We start from the raw sequence: 17702 nt of genomic DNA on the forward strand, positions 1-17702 counted from the left end.
CCCGCTGCTCCCCTCAGCAGTGTACTTCGTCGATCTGCCTGTTCTGCTCCCCACTCTGTCTCTGGTGAATACTCTCACCCTCCAGATCTCTGGCCTGTACCCCAGTTCAGTATGAATAATTAAATCTTAAAAAATAAAATACATACACAATAGCAAATGGAATAGATGAAATACATTTAGCAAAACCCTGATAATTACTGAATCTGAGGGATGACTACATGAGGGATAAGAGGTTCATCATATTGCTCTTTCTATTTATGTGTATGTTAAAATGTTCATAGTGAAAGAGAAAAGCAGGCCCTCCTCTGGTACCTGGTTGCAGTATCAAGTTAACCAATACTCCACTCCAGCCATTGCTAAACCCATGCCAATATGCTCAACTCCAAAGTCCCAAGCCAACCCTTGGAAAAGAACATTTTCATTCGCAGAAGCCACATCCAGCTTCACCTGAGCAAGGCACTCCAATGTACCCATTTCCCAAGAGATGGTAGATTGTTTTGAAGGCAGGCTCTACATCTGAATCCTCTACACTTGAGGACCCTGTTTTGCACACAGCAACTTTTTAAATGCATGTTGCTCCCTCCCACAAAAAAAAAAAAAAGAGCAGAATGTAACAATGTGCAGGCACATTTGTGACCATTAATTATGATTAGTCCCAGGCCCTAAACCTAATTTAATTTAGGCTCCCCTTTAGCAGTAGGCTTGACTTAAGAGTTAGCAGGGGTGGGGGGGATAGGGAAGTCCATGCTAAGAAGAGTTGAGTACACACACTATTGCTAACTTCTATTGATAAGATACTGAAAGCCAGGAAAACTTGTACAGAAACAGTGACTGTTGTTACTGCTAGTCAAAACTGAGAAAATTACTGAGAAACACCCTAAAATCTCAACAAATCAATTCTCCATGCTGATTTGACTGATATACAGTCCGTGGATTTACCTATCTGTGGGAGATGATACTTGTAAATTCAGTGTTAGATCAGACCATACTGCAGACACAGTTGGAAAAATCTGGGTGAGCTATCTAAGAGGAACATTAGAAGATGCCAGTTTTCAGAGGGTAAAATGTAGGGAAGTTTTTATTTGACTGCAGGGGTAGTGAGGAGGTATGACTACTGCCTGTTAAATAAGGCATTGTGGCTTTAGTTAAAAGCACCAAAAGCAGTCTTCATGAAGAACAAAACAACATAGAATACCTTGTAACAGGAAATGTCAGTTTCCTCAATTTTATTTCAGATTGCTATAAATTATCCAAACTTTTTTATGAATAGTCAGGTAATTACCTAATGCTCACTAGTACCTAAGATCCTGTGGAAAAAGAGAAGAGGAAGATAGACTCTGTCTAAAGAAGCAGATGACAGAGGCCCCATCAAAGGCTGAAAAGGTCCAATGTGGAAGATGCGCTCCAAGGGCTCCAGCCTGGGTCTACCAGCAGCAGCAACAGGGGCCCAGCAAGTAACACTGTGCAGGACTGTGTGCCCCACCCGACTCGCAGTTAAATGTTTTTAAAAGAATTTGCTTAGTGTTTCTAAAAACTGCCCAGTGTTCTCATCTTTCGCTTTTATACAGGACACAATCTGCAGATGATTTTTATTCATCCTTCTCCCTCATCAGCCCCCAAGGAAGTCCTTTGTTTCAACTCTAATCTAGTGCTGTTAAGTGGCACCCCAACTTGCACCCCAACTTGTACGTCAATGGGAAAAACACGCACAATCTTAAAGGCACCAGACAAGACAGAAAAACAAAATGAGCATCTGTACTACAATCTGTTCTCAAAATTACCAGCCCATCACTTATTTCAAACCCCTCATCATAGAGTATTAGCAAGAGTCATAATATTTCTTTATCATCATAATGTTTCTTTATCATCAATGGTATCATTAAAGCAATTTATCAAGGTTCTATGATGTTTTCCCCCATAAACATCAAAAAACTTGAAAATCTGCTTCTGAGCGTTCTAACTTTAGTTTGCTTACTACTGAGATACTATCTACCAATCAGTTTTTTCTTAACTTTGAAGTATTTCTAGTAATAAAATCTAAACTAACTTCCCCAAACTGTAAGCCCAAAACCAAATACTAACTAATGCCCAAAAAAGAGGTCAGAAAGCTACAAAGATTAACAAGGAAATAGTGATTCTAAAAATCTCAAAGTATGTTTTATTTTAATGAAATAGTGATTTGATAACAAAAATGGTCAAAAACAAACATTCCCTTAAACAGTCTCTTTTGTTGACTGCTGAGAAAAGTAAAACCACCAAAGCTTTTGGAGGGCCTTCCCATCTTAGGAATCTAAGACAGAAAAAGCACTGTTTTCAACCCATATTTGGGGGCAACCTCCATGTAAATCAAAAAGCAATTATCTATAAATATTATGAATAATACCACACAACAACTTGTCCCTGGAGAAAGGGATATACATCAGTAATGAACTATAGGGCAAGGTCAGTAGGATTAAAAAACAACACTATTCACATCAACATCAAATGACGCAAGGAACTTAATGAGAATTCATAAACATTTGTAACTACACCATCAGAAACTCCAGGTCAAGAGAGTGGCTGCATTTGAAAATAACTATCTCCAACAGTCTTCACAGGCTAAGCAGATAAACTGTGAAAATTTAACTTGTAAATTTATAGGTATTAGTTTCAAGGAAGAGCAGCTAGCTACAACCACTTATAAAAATATCTTGTCATTTCACATAAATCTGTATATTTAATATTAAGTTATGTATCCCATGTAAGTCATAATTTATACCCTCATGAAAAATGTGGCTGCAAAAATCCTATCAAAATACAGGCATATCGGCCACCCTGGTGGCTCACAGGCTTACATCTCAGCATTAGGAAGCTATCAGCAGTCACTGCAGCACAAGTTTAATGCCCAGTCAGGAAGCCGACCCACATGGCGTGAAGCAGACCTCTCCTGTCTCGCCTGCTGACCTGCTGCTCCCCTCAGCAGAGTATCTCAGTCAATCCACACCTGTTCTCTCAACTCTGTGTCTGGTGAATCCTCTCACCTCCTCCCGCACACCTCTGGCCTGTACCCCAGTTCTTGTGTGCATAAGTAAATAAATCTTTTTTAAAAATGAAATAAAACAACAAATGATACCTGCAAAAACTAGATGATATATGTGAGTTTCCACTATGTAATTCTTTCAACTTTCCTATACTTTTCAGTATTTTCATAATAAAATGTACGGGAAAAGTTTTCTTTATGAGTTACTATATAGTGTACACCAGATCAATAATAACACCATTAACTGTTTATTATGTGTGAAACACGACTGTGGGTACTCATACAAATTATGTTTAATACACAGTAATCCTGCAAGACAAGCAGTATTATACCTGTTTGCAGATGGGGGAACTTAGTCACAAAGAAACTTATTCCAATTTCATACAGTTACTGATGATAAAGGCAGGAGTCTAAAACCATGTCTAACTCCATTACAGCTGCTATTTCCTTTTATCCTACCGCCTGAACACTGAACTCCAAGATCTGGCCCTATTAATTTTTTTTATAACACAATGGAATTTTGTGTTATTGAATAACCGTAAAAATAAAGGGGTTAACAGCAACAGCTTTGGAAATTCATTGCAAAGGGACAGGTTATTAGTTGGTTGCTACTTATTCTTATCTCCCTTCAACAATACTATAAATGTGTTTTGGGTTTGGGTTATGTGTTGTTGTTTTTTTCCCCCGTACAACTGCAGTGTAGGCCAGAGATGCCAGAGGTGCAAGAGGTGGGAGAGGAGGAATCACCAGAAACAGAGTGGAAAGCAGAGCAGACAGATTTACTGAAATGCAGTGTTAAGGGGAGCAGCAGGTTGAGACAGGAGAGGTCTGCTGTGCCATGTGGGTCACCCCCCCCCACACTGGGAACAGAACTCAGGCCACCATGACAGCATGACAGTGCTACGACTTAACCCCTAGGTTACCAGGGAGGCCCTCTGAACACTACACATGAATGTTAAAACGATAACACAACTTTCTCAAATAAAATTCTTTACCTCATTTCTCGTTCTTCATGTTGAGCGATAAGGTTGCTATAAAAATTCTCCAGCGTCACTTTGGTCATTGTTACCCTTTCCTTTGTGTGATTACTCATGGATGAGCAAGGTGTTGAGCCTGTCATTGCCATGGCTGCTAGAAACAAAAGAATTAGTTGAAGTTAGAATCCACCAATTATGCATTTCTCCTACCCTGCTGGCAGCAATATAAATTGGTACAAGTATTCTAGAGGAAAAAGTAAGATGGAACAAAAGCCAGACAAACAGAATACTTGGTGAAAGTATGTGTATCTTAAAGACCAAGTATATAATATACTGACTCAGAAATACCATCCCTTGGTATATGGCCTAGAGAAATTGTCACTGCAGAACCCAAGGTGACAGGCAGAAACATGTGCATTACAAAGAGGATGTTCATTATGCCATCATTTGTTTAACGAGACATTGAAGGTAATTCTACAAAGAAATAAAATGCTGTAGATGCATACCTAGAAATTCCATACAGTAATCAGAAGCAATTCCACATGTACCTAAAAGCAATGTGAATGTAGTGTATCCTTCAAGAAAATATCGCATTTCACTATATTTTTAAAGACAAGATCATAATACCATGTGCATACATTAGACAAATATAACAGACAGTGTAACTTTATTATCTAGGATCTACCTTGAAGAAATCAAAGACCTTTAAGAATTCATACATAAGAGGGTTCAATGCAGCAAGATAATGACAAAGGAAAACTAGAAATTACATGAACAAAATAGAATATCAAAATAGAATTGGTTAGATATATTTTTTTAAATCCTAATATGCAGACAAATTAAAGTATGTTCAAATGTCAAGGGACGTGATTCCAACATTAAGTGGAAAGAATGTACATTAGGATCCCAATTGCATATGTGTTTAAAAAATGTGCACAGAATTATTAGGAAAAAACTATGTCAAAGGTAGGTCAGTTAAATCACCAGTGGCTTACCTCTAGGCAGTAAGAGTACAACAGATCATTTTATTCTTATTTGTGTTTTCCATGTTTTCTACATTTTCTTCACTGGGCATGTACAACCACCACTGCTGCCACAACTTTTCAGTTTATAATTTCTACAGTTTAAAAATATCTACGACTAGAATGGAATGCTCACGTACTACGACATGTCTTACGGCATTTGATGTTTATTGTTTATTTGTGTGTTTTTTAAATTTATTTAAGCACACAAGAGCTGGGGTGTAGGTTAGAGGTGTGATGGGTAAGAAGATTCACCAGAGACAAAGTGGGGAGCAGAACAGGCAGATAGAGGAAGTACTCTGCTGAGGGGAGCAGCGGGCGGGTCAGGAGAGCTGCTCCACCATGTGGGTCAGCTCCCTGGCCAGGGACTGAATTTGTGCTACAGTAAGTGCCAACAGTTTCAATGTGCTGAGACCTGACCCCCTTGTGCCACCAGGGAAGGCCAGTTTGTTGTTTATATGAATTTGCAAGTTAAAACAGAGACCTAAAATATAAACAATATTACAAGGAAAATCCTTAATCATGTTAGTGAGGGATATGAAACTTATTAGTTTTACATATGAGAAAAACTGATACCAACATGGTTTAAATAAAACCTCTTTTCCCCTAAACTTGACCTCATTTTCCCCCAGATATTTTTGTTGATCTACATTGTCAATCTTGGCCAGATAGTTCACCAACCCTGACTTGCTACAACATCAGTAATAATGCTCAGTATTTTATCTTTATCACACCTCCCTCCCTCATGACCCAGCTCTAAGTCTGTTTATTTTATCCCAACATAAAGCTCAGTAAAAATCAGGATGGGTTAGGGCTGATTTTCAAATACAGTTGACTTTATGAAAACTTTTAAGATTCTCCAGTTAATACTTAGCAGATTTTTAATTGTTTTACAAATTAAAGTAGGACTTTTTAAAGAATATGTAACCTTGTTACTACAAAGGAAAAAGGGATAACATTAAGCAATTTTATAAAATGATACTGAATGGAGGAAATCACATAAGGAGTAATTCCTTCAGAGCAAACAGAACCACAATCTAGCCATACTTCAGAATCAAATGTTTCGATTCATGATGTAACAAAATGATCAGTAATCACAAATTCAAGACATTGTACTCAGCTTTACAGTACTATAAAATAATTCTCTTTTTATGGGGAAATTTCCACTAATAACAAAGCAAAATCAAATGTTTTTAGGACATCAGTAGGAGAATTTTTTTAAACTTCTTTTCGGTTAGGAAGCTTGGGTGTGGTTCCTTATTTGTCAGCCTATACCCCCTCCACCCACAATGAAAACCACATGCACTCTAAGTTTGGTGAAGAAATTTTTTAAACAGATTTAAAAACAAGTCTGAGGCAAGTGAGAGCTGTGTACTTCACTGTCTGAAAATTTCCGGAGAAGAGGTGGGTGTGGGTGTGTGTGCGTGTGCGCACATGCACACGTTCCTGCAAGGATTTATGCCCATACAAATCACATTATATATGTGTGTGTGTGTGTCTATTTTCTTTTACATATTTATAAAGGAGTTAATTTTTAACAACTGAAACTGCATTGCTGAAATTTTTGAAACATAAAAATATAAGAGTGTTTAAGCCTACAATAGTGCCCTCATACAAAAGGTAGTTAATAAATAAATGTAAATTGAGCAAGTTAATGATTTTTCAGTCAACAAAGCTAAAGAACAACAGTGACATTTACACTGACAGATATACGAAAACTGGAGAGAAAAGTTTTAGACCACTAAAGTCATAGGCATGATATTCTAAACTTTTTAAAAGATTAAATGGAGGTTAAATGAACTCAAAAACTCTGTTAGGCCAACAAATTTTCCAGCAGAGTGGGTTTTGACCTTCACCTCCATCTCTATTGTAACTGCAAATGCTGCACTGTCCTTCCCTTTGACCTTTCCTCAAAACTTCCTCCTCCTCCCTCTGTTTTCACTCATAACAGGTTGGCTTATTTCTAATAACCTTTTATCACAAGATACAATTATTGCCTGACAGCAATACATAGGTTTACTGTGTCAACCAACTACTTTAGATAAGCCAGAGCTTTCACTGGTGCATTTGATTCAAGCCTGCATGTCCTGATTTTCAGCTCATTCGTGCCCCCAGCCGTGTCCTATCCTGCAACTCTGCAGAATTGGTGAAAGTAGGTGAACATTTCTTAAAAGTTTTAAAAATTTAACAAAATAATGTGATCTTCATAAAAGTCAGCAGTAGGAACTGCAAACATAAAAGTAGGTCAAGAGGAAATCACCGGATTAGTCAATGAAGAGAGTTATAGCTAGTTGACTGAATTTCTAGTAGCACATTGTTAATTTTATAATACCCGTATCTCACTGATTATTTATGACTGACAATCCAATGTATTTCATACAGACATTCATGAGTTAAGATAACCCCCTCAAATATCAAATCTCTCCTATGAACTATAAGCAACTGGAAAATAAGCACCCTGTTTTAAACCAGTTTTTATATCTTCCCCGCCCCCATCTTATGCACGGTGCTATGCACATAAGAAGCACCTTATAAAAGATTTACTAGGCAAACATCCACTTTTTATGTCTATTACTGGGAATAAGAACATGTATGTGTGATGGGGATTTATGATTGGGACATGGAATGGTTTTCTATACAGAGTTGAAAGAAGAGTTTCTGTCCTTTTAGGAGGACATTTAGGGTGGCGAGCAAAGCCTGTTTTTGTGGTGGTAGATGTTTTATGTTTAGGGAAAACACATCTACTAGCTAATTAAAATTCAGAGCTAAAGCGTGCTGCAAGGGAGAGGAAGCTCAGGGTCTACTTCACTTCAAGCTTCCTCAGAACATCTCAAAAAGAATACGGTACTCTTGGGTTTTAGTCATTTCACAGTGCAAGTGGAAGATCTGGTCACTTTACTATTGTTGGGCATACTTTCTGACAAAGACTTCCGACTTTCCGTTTTCACTCTCTTAACGGCTCTTCGTTAAATTTTCCTGCAATGTTAAAGATTATCTAAAGCCCAATATCTTGACACTGATCGTGCCAAAGAGGGCAGATTCAAAGGTCCGGCCACCAAGGTGGGTTTTAGACATCTCTGCCTCAGACAACAGCATTCAGGTTCCTAGACTTCAGAAAAAGGAGGGTGGAAATTGGGGGCGATCGAGACCCCGGAGGGGTCTGCACAGTGGCAGCGAGCAGACAAAGCTGGCAACAGGGAAAGGAGAGAGTCGAGTCTGGCTCCCCGCCCCAAATGCACAGGCAGAACTGGGGCTGGGAAACACGGAGGAAACCGAGAAGAGCCTCAGGATGACTGGGAGGAGCAGGACCCCAGGAGCTGAAGGCAGTGGCCGGCAAAACAGGGCATGGGTGGGAAGGCGTGAGCCCCCCAAAAGAGTCGGGGTGAGAAGAGGCGATGGCGAGGAAAGCTGGGGTGGGCTGAACACAGAAGCGGCAAGACACTCACCAGAGCCCAGGGGAGGCAGGGCTGGGGGCAGCGGGCAGCCCAGGCGCTGGTCCGGCCAGCGGTCTGGACGTGCGGGCAGGCGGGTCCCAGCAGGTCAGAGCAGGGGAGGAGACGCCTGAAGGTTCTCAGGTAGGGGCCGAGGGGCGGTTGCGGGTGAGGACAACAGGAAGCGCCCCAACTGCCGGAAAAGACGGTAGCACGAAGGGGCCAAGGCAGCTGGGTCCCCCGCCGCAGACTCCGGCTGGCGCGGCGGCGTAGGGCCGACACTGCGCAAGCGTCCCTCCCAGGTGGGCGGGGCTTATGGAGTGCGCATGCGCGGCCCCACCCCGCAGCACCCCAGTCAGGGAAGAGCCTGTTAGGTGGCTGAAGTGAGAGAATGGGCGGTGTCGGGCGCCGTTTCCTTTGGCTTTGTGATTTTTTTTTTTAGTTTTTATTTGGAAATGCACACGCATGAAAAGTTGTAAATCTAGTACAGAGCCCTTCTATCCCCTTCTCCCACCCAGGCTTTCTCCACAGCGACGTAACTTTATAATGCCTTATGAAAACCAGGAAATTGACTTTGGGACGACACAATTCACTAGACCAATACAATTAACTAAATTGCAGAGCTCAGTGTATTTCACCAACTTGGTATGCGCTCATCTGTGTGTGCATCGCGTGCACGCGTGTGTTTGTGTGTGCTCAAGCACGCACATATGCACTCATCTGCAATTCTGTGAAATTTATCACTCACCTGTATAGTTGTGATCCACTTCTTTTTGGCCATTGTAGCAACAGGTCTGCTGGCACCCTTCACCAAACCTAGTCTTCCTTAAAGTGAGGGTTACGTACTTCACCTTCGAACCATGTGGGCTTCATAGATCTGGACACCTGCTACTGAGAAGGGATCCCAACGAAAGATAAGTGGTAAGGACTGGGGGCAGAGGGAAAGGAGTAAGACACTCTGGTGTAGTAAGAAATCTGTTTGTAACTGGGTGGTCCCTAGGAGAAGGGAAGTTCCAGGTTCCCTGCCCCACCCAGAAGGAGGGTGGAACTGAGCAGAGAAAAAGGAGAGAGAAGAAGAGAGAAGGAAGGCAGATGGAGAAGGAGGAGACCTGAGGAAGCCACATGGAGCAGCAAGCATGTGATGAAGAAACCGGGCTTGTTTCCTGACCCTGGACTGGTTAAGGCAGATGTGGGTGAGATACCTGTAGGGAGGTGACTATGGCAGTGTTTATATTGATTTTGATTTTGCTCTTTTCCTCCCAGACTTGTCTGGCCATTTCTGACCCTTTTCCATGGGTCCCGGCCAGAAGGTGCTTTAGTCTTGTGGCAGCTTTCAGGCCTTGCTTTGGGCCAATCCCTTTTGGGTTGACTTTTGCCCACGAGGGGATGGGTAACTTCAGATGTTTGATTTAGAAGTTACATTCTTTGTGCTCCATATTGTATATTCACTGTATTAAAGTCACTTTTCATTAAAGCTTTATATGTTTTGTCTTGTTGCAGCGGATGGCAGAACCCACTTAGAGCAGGCAGGTTTTGGGACTTCAGGGGTGCCTCTCTCTGAATTGAGGTGCCCTATAACATGTTCACACACATAGTCCTTATGACCTGTTTACTCTAACCTGTAACCTGCTTTTCAAGGCTACCTAACCAAATCTCTTTAGTTCCTGCTGGGGTAAAGTAGTCCCAAGTTTACCAGCTTTTGGGCATTCTTTCATTCCTTGAAAATAGAACACAGTGCCCTTAACCAGAAAGTGTCAGGTTCCTGGAAACAAAGATCAGTGAGACTTGGTCCCTGACTGCCTTCAAAGAGGCCATTTAGGAAGCCAAAGAAACTAGCACAAGTCATTCATTAGCATGTTCTGTGATACTGTGATGTCTTACACTTTTGCATAACTGTGTAAGACCTTAGGGATTGGTTTTATCCTGTAAATTTGGGGTCCCAGTCTTTGTTTCCTTAGGGCCTCCCTGGTGGCACAAGGGTTAAAGTCTCAGCAATATCAAGCTATCACCAGCCACTGTGGCCGAGTTCGAACCCTGGCCAGGGAGGTGACCCACATGGCGCAGCAGACCTCTCCTTGCTTTCCTTCTGCTCCTCTCAGTGTATTTCAGTTGTTCTGCTCCCCACTCTGTCTCTAGTGAGTACTCTCACCCCCCCACACACACACCTCTGGCCTATACCCCAATTCTTGTATGCACAAAAAAAATTTTTTTTTAAAAACGACAAAGATTTCTTGACTATTTTCATTTTGACAGTCGTTAAAACCCACTGTTCTTTTGTCGAGCATTATACAAAAAACACTTCACCTTTCTGTTTCTCCACCCAGAGGCTCTCCTCCCCCCAAAGCCTTTTGTCAAAACCCTACCCATCCCCAAACCTAACAGTATAAGGTGTTTGCATAGTACTTTTCAGCTCCCAAGACTCCAAGTTTACTCATTTTAATCTCAGTTGATCCTCATCTCTCTGCATTTGGCAAAACCTCATATGGAGAGATTTTACTGATAGAAAAATGTTAACCAAGACTTTCACAAAGATGGTGTTGAAAACAAAAAGGAATCCTCTGTCCCTCCCAATGCTAAAGCCAAAACAAAAGCATTGAAGGCCAGGAAAGCAGTGTGGAAAGGTGTTCATAGCACCCCCCACCTCCAAAACACAGACTGCGTATTACTCAGCTTCCAACTTCCTAAGACAACTTCCCGCAGCTCGAAGGGCAGCCCAGACAGCCTCAGAAGAGCACCCCTAAAAGAAACAAGCCTGACCACTAGGCCATCATCAAGTTCCCCCTGATCACTGAGTCAGCCATGAAGAAAATAGAAGACATCAACACACTTGTATTCTTGTGGATGTCGGGGTCAACAAGCACCAGATCAAACAGGCTGTGAAGAAACAATGCTATTGACACACCAAGGTCAGCAACCTGACTGGAACTGAAGGAGAGAAGAAGGTATATGGGACCCTGCCTGGTGGCACAACGGGTTAAAGTACAACACTATGAAGCTAGCTATAGCCGCAACAGCTTCAGCACAAGTTTGACCTCCCGGCTAGGGGGATGACCAACATGGCCCAGCAGACCCCTCCTGTCTCACCCGCTGCTCCCCTCTGGTCCCCTCAGCATTGTACTTCGTCAGTCTGCCTGTTCTGTTCCCCATTCTGTCCCTACTGAATCCTATCACCCCCTGCACCTCTGACCTGTATCCCATTTCTGTATGCATAAATAAATAAATCTTTTAAAAAGAGAAGTAGGGGGAGAATGGGTATTGGTATCCAGCCAGCAATATCTGTCATGGTAGCAAACATTACTTTGTGTTCTCCTTTAATCCAATTTACTAATCTAAATGGAGAACTGACATGTTGTAGGACTTATTGACTTCTGGTTAATGGGCATAGTGAATAGATTCATTATTTATATTTTCTATTCTATATTATCTCTGCCCTCAAAACTATAATTACAATCTGATTTACCTAATCCAAGCCTATCAGTTTTATGAGAGATTTTTCTAGACACTCGTAGGTAAAAAAAATTATAGCACATTGTTATTCTTTATCCCTTGGAACTTGAGTTTCTTCTTGTGAACACTAGCACATTTTTACCTTGCCCTTTTTCCCGGTTTAAGACCCACTAGACTTTTCCTTTTCTGTAATGTTGTCCCACATTGTTCTCTGTCCCCTGCTTCTCCATTGGGCTGACCTGTGTTTTTTCCACTTGCTGAAGCTTCTAAAGGCATCTTACTTCCAGGAATGTGTGCCTCATACATTGAAGACAGTAACATCGATTGCTTCTGAATATCCCTTCATGTGACTTGTGCTTGGTGCTTGCTAACCCAGTGCTTCTCAAACTTTAATATGCTCACAAATCCCCTCTTATTTGGTTAAAATGCAGATTCCGATCTAGGTGAAATTCTGTATTTCAAATAAAATCTCAAGTGATGCTAATAATGCTGGACAACAGAACACACTTGATATAGCAAAGAACTTGAACACACATGTAAGAGAAAAATAAGAAGGGGAAACTGCCCATGACCTGGCAGGGCTAGGTCCCAGCAGGGAAGGGGCAGGTACCCAGGGCAGATGAGGTACGCAGGGCAACACTGAAGGGAGGTGCTCGAACTTGGAGGCAGCCTTTGCACTTGCAAGACCCTGAGCAGGAGGGCCTCTAACATTGCGTGTCACTGGCACCTCACTTGTACACCCAAGTCCTGGCCATGGTCACTAGCAAGCAGCATTTAGATGGGTATCACTCCAGGCTACTCTCTAATGTACATATAAATACATGTGGTACCCTACTGTATATGATTTTACCATATACAATGTCTCTATTTGTGCATATGAGAACGAGGGTACAGGCAGAGGTGCAGGAAGTGAATCCTCAGGTGAGAGGATTCACCAGAGACAGAGTGGGGAGCAGAACAGGCAGCGGGCAAGACAGAAGAGGTCTGCTGCACCAAGCGGGTCACCGCTCTGGCCCATGATCTGCAGATAACTTTGTAGTGCTGTGTTTTTTACTCTGAAGGACAGAATTCCTTCTTCCTTGGGAAAACTTAGCCTTTGTTCTTTAGGCCTTCAACTGATTGGAACATTCCCACATTCCTTGTGGAGGGTACTCAAAGTCTAGCAATTGTGAATGCAAATTACATCTAAATTATACCTTCATGACGACATTCAGTGTTTGACTAAACTAGGCACTATAGTGTAAGCAAATTGGCACACATAAGTAAACATCACATTCTCTGTCCTCCTAAGTAATCTGACTTCTACAAGGTGCTTTATGTTGTTGTCTTTTCTCATTAGTCTTCCCTTCTCATTTCATTTCATGGCCCTCGTTTTAAATGTCAACAATAGCTTTCTGTAAAATATTCCCAGGTGAATTAAGACAACCCATGGGGAACTGTGCTAAAATAGGCTGTTTGGATGGGACAGTCAGTAGGCACTGCCCCCACCCCCATCCGGCTGCCTTCTCTTCTCTGTTTTTCCCCATTGGTCTAGCTGAACAGAGGAAACAGCAAGTAGTCTGTGGGAAACACCAATAGCTAAGATTATTGCTCCAATCCTCAGGGAAGCATTGGTACAATTATCTGGACACACTACAGGTTTCTGGCCTGTCTTTTTTTTTTTTAATAAATAATATAATAGTTTATTTTTACATCATTTTGTACATTTTCCATCTCAGTTGTAATCCCCATGGGCTTCCCATCACCAAGTCACCTATGTGCCATCACCATAGTTCTGGCCTGTCATTTTTATCCTAATGTAGCTTAGGCTCCAAACCTAAAAACCTCAAAGGAAAAAAGTCTTCCATGCAAACATAGCTTTTCATATAGTATTTTGTTTTCATACTTACAGATTTATCAACACTTGGTAATAGCTCTGACTGTAAGACTTTTCCTGCTTAGAGGTTTTTTCTTTTCTTGAAACTGAATGCTTAATAATGGAGCCATAATAACTGAGAGGAGATACATATTTTAAATGAAATTTGTTCCAAGTGACTATTTGTGTGTCATGATGAGTCAATGTTTCTTTGGGAGTTGAGGGCAAAAAATCTCCAAAATAGATGAAGGATGTGCAGGCCCAGCACCCACCAGAGGCATGAACTTTTTTGGGAATGAAAATACTAGGAAGGAGGAATTTATACAAACCATATGGAGGGGGGAGAGAAAGAAAAGTCTAATTTCGAACAGCAGGAGTGTTCTCAAAAACAAAAATAAATCTAAAATCAGAAGTAAAGGAATAAGATGTCCATTGACCTCATGGTGCTTAGATGGGAAACTTCTGTGAAGCAGGAGTTTCTGAGGCTCTCGCTGTTGAAAGACTTTCAACGGGTGGGTGGAGAGCTGCATGAATCATAAGACTCTCAGCTTCCCTTAGGAATGAGCTAAAATCTTCCCATATTTACAGAGGCCTCAGAACTATCCTAACTGCCAGCTGATAGCTGATGTCATAAATTCCCTATAAACTGAGGCATTTCAGGGTCTTCCCTGGTGGCACAACAACACTATGAAGCTGTCCAAAGCCACTGTAGCACAAGTTCAATTCCCAGCCAGGAAGGTGACCCACATGGTGCAACAGATCTCTCCTGTCTCTCCCACTGCTCCCCTCAGCAGTGTATTTCAGTCAATCTGCCTGTTCTGCTCCCTACTCTGTCTCTGGTGAATCCTCTCATCTCCTGTACCTCTGGCCTGCACCCCAGTTCTGTATGCACAAAAAGGTACATGAAATATGAGCCCATAAAATCTTAAAAAATAATAAATTGAGTCATTTGAATCCTACTTCTTCCAAGTAGAGGGACTAAGGCACAGCAAAGTGTTCCATACTGAGTTTGGAAAATTCTGGAGTAAGTAAAGTTTACTTGGAGTTTATGCAAGACTTCTTAGGATCTTTGATTACATTGTGGCTCTCCATCAGAAATCTTTATTATACCAGATCTCCCAAACCCATTGCAGACGTTTCATGAGCATTAATTAGTATTTCTCTGAATTAGGGAACTAATGATACAAGGAACACAATCTACATGGTCACCATCAGGGGCCAAGATCACTTACCAGTGCTCTTGTACATTCAGGTCAAAGGACAAAAGGGAACCCGTTTCTTAACAGCTCATTGCCATCTACTGGATTTGAAAAAAATGATCATATAAATTCCCCCAGTGTTCTAAATTGCTAACTACTGTTTCTGAATCCAATCAAAGATTCGATCATGTAATCTTTTTTTTTTAAAGACTTATTTATTTGTACATACAGAACTGGGGTACAGGCCAGAGACTCAGTGAGAGACTTCACCAGAGACAGAGTGGGGAGCAGAACAGGCAGATCAACGAAGTACACTGCTGAGGGGAGCAGTGGGCGGGTCAGGAGAGGTCTGCCACGCATGTGGTCTCCTCCGGGGGCAGACGGGGATCGAGCTCATGCGGAAGTGGCTTTAGCTTCTCAGTGCAGTGCTTTAACCTGCTGCGCCACCAGGGAGGGCCTCGATCATGTAATCTTTAAGCATACAAGAGCTAGGGTATAGGCCAGAGATGTATGTGTGTGTGTATTCACCAGAGACAGAGTGGTGGATCCACTGAAATACACTGCTGAGGGGAGCATTAGGAGAGGCAGGAGAGGTCTGCTGACCATATGGGCCAGCTCCCTGGCTGAGGATCAGGGATTGAATTTATGCCCAGTGGCTGGTGATAACTTGATAGCTGAGCCCTTAACCCCTGAGCTGCCAGGGAGGCCCATACTTCATATACCTTTTTAATGAAGATTGTACTGAAAGTAAAAAAGGAAGTAGACTCCTTGGTGGTCTAGGGTTTAAGTCTCAGCGCTATCACAGCAGTGACCTAAGTTCAATCCCCTTCTGCCAACACAAATATCCTCGGATGAGCACCCACAGCAAAAATAAACTTGACCACCAGGCCACCATCAAGTACCCCCTGACCACTGAGCCAGCCATGAAAAAGACATACAACAACATACTTGTGATCGTTATGGTGGTCAAGGCCAACAAGCCCTAGATCCAACAGGCTGTGAAAAAGCTGTATGACATTGACATGGCCAAGGTCTTCACCCTTATTGGACCTGAAAGGGAAAAAAAGATATTTGTTTGACTGGCTCCTGACTGCGATGCTTTGGATGTTGCCAACAAAATTGGGCTCGGCTAAACTGAGCCCAAATGGCTAATTCCAAATATAAGTTTTTCGCTATTAAAAAAAAAAAAAAGAAATTACCTCATGTGATCTTCCACTTTACAGATACATAAACTGGCCAAAGAGTCACAAGGTAAATTAAATTGCAAAGGTGGGTTAGAACCAGGTTTCCTGACTTCCTATGAATTGATCTCTCCCCTGCCCTGGGTACTTCTCCTCAAGACTGACTGCATGATTTTGACAAATCTGCCTGTAATATAAAATGAGATCCAGGCCCAGTTGATGGCTCATGCTAACTCAAGCAAATCTCAATATGACTGTGTAGCAGAATCCTGTTTTAGCAGTGTATTTCAATAAATCCACCTGTTCTTTTCTCAAAAAAAAAACTCAATGTGATAAAATCATTTGTCATTGGCATTGACGCAGCAGGATTTGACCTGTGACTTCAATGCCAGATTCTTCATTTATCTCTTCATTTATTTATTATCTTCATTTATCTCTTATTTAATCCACAGCTTCGTGATATTTCCTTGAAAATATTTCCTGAGTTGTAGGTTATAGGTGACATGGCCCCTCTCTCTATAGTTTTAAAATAGGTTTATATGGTTCAAAAACTAGATTAAACATTAGCAAAGGCACAAAGTGAAACTTCATTTTTATCCAATTCACTCTTTCATTTCCTACCTCCCCTTTCACATTGTTAGCTGTTTATATAAGTATTTTTTCCCATTAATTTAGTTTACTGATTATTTTAGCCAACTTGGTTAAAATTCCACTATATGGAAAAAGATCTATTTTATTATATGAGTATTTTGTGTGTCCTTAGGAGTTCTTCATACACACAAGAATAGAGAGTCTTACTTTTCTCCCTTATTTACACAATAGGGCACGGTCTCTTTATTTGCCAAGTCTCTTCCCCTATCGACCTTAGTTTCTTCCTTTGGGAAGAAAGGGGATTGTACTAACTCTCCACAGACCCCTCTTGCTGATATTCTCAGATGCTGGAAATGCACCAAGCCCCCTGTCACTCACTCTGCCTCTTTGGCAATGGTTGGCCTTTAGGAAAGTCACACTTGCATGGCTGGTTTTGTCAGTGATCTCAAATTTAGAACACTCAGGGTGTGGTCTGCAGACTCTGGTATTTCATGCTTTAAGAAAATCCAGTACACAAATGTCAACATTTCCAAAGCAAATCAGGGAGTGGCTGTTTGTATTACAAATGAACCTTGCAAAATGATTCACCAAAGGCATCTTTTATATATTTACATATACTAATTTATTAAATATCTACTACTTGTGCTTGGTACAAAATTCAAAAAAGTATACAATAAAAATGTTCCTCCTTAGGCCCTCCCTGGTGGCACAGCGGGTTAGTGCACAGCACTAAGAAGCCAAAGCCACTTCCGCATGAGTTCGATTCCCACCTGCCCCGGAGGTGACCACATGGTGTGGCAGACCTCTTCTGACCCGCCCGCTGCTCCCCTCAGCAGTGTACTTTGTAGATCTGCCTGTTCTGCTCCCCACTCTGTCTCTGGTGAAGGGAGTTGTGGGCAAAAAATCTCCAAAATAGATGAAGGATGTGCAGGCCCAGCACCCACCAGAGGCATGAACTTTTTTGGGAATGAAAATACTAG

The 17702-nt window shown here is 41.6% G+C and overlaps 1 protein-coding gene across 2 annotated transcripts in view; it reads right to left on the reverse strand.

Annotated features, from left to right (window-relative positions):
* The window catches only part of STK38 (serine/threonine kinase 38), a 38693-nt gene extending 30007 nt beyond the window's left edge, over positions 1 to 8686 (reverse strand). The window contains exons 1-2 of one of the 2 annotated variants that reach the window (XM_004673425.2): positions 8465 to 8686; positions 4015 to 4147 (exon numbers count right to left, since the gene is read on the reverse strand). In XM_004673425.2, coding sequence (XP_004673482.1) covers positions 4015 to 4145 — 131 coding nt within the window. In that variant the 5' untranslated portion in view covers positions 4146 to 4147; positions 8465 to 8686. Of the gene's footprint in view, positions 1 to 4014; positions 4151 to 8464 lie in introns of both variants that reach the window. The other variant, XM_012722914.1, reaches the window with a different exon arrangement.
* Positions 8687 to 17702: the final 9016 nt, after the last annotated feature.

The sequence above is a fragment of the Condylura cristata genome, unplaced genomic scaffold (assembly GCF_000260355.1).
Source record: "Condylura cristata isolate star-nosed mole 26May11 unplaced genomic scaffold, ConCri1.0 scaffold00001, whole genome shotgun sequence".
NCBI lineage: Eukaryota > Metazoa > Chordata > Mammalia > Eulipotyphla > Talpidae > Condylura > Condylura cristata.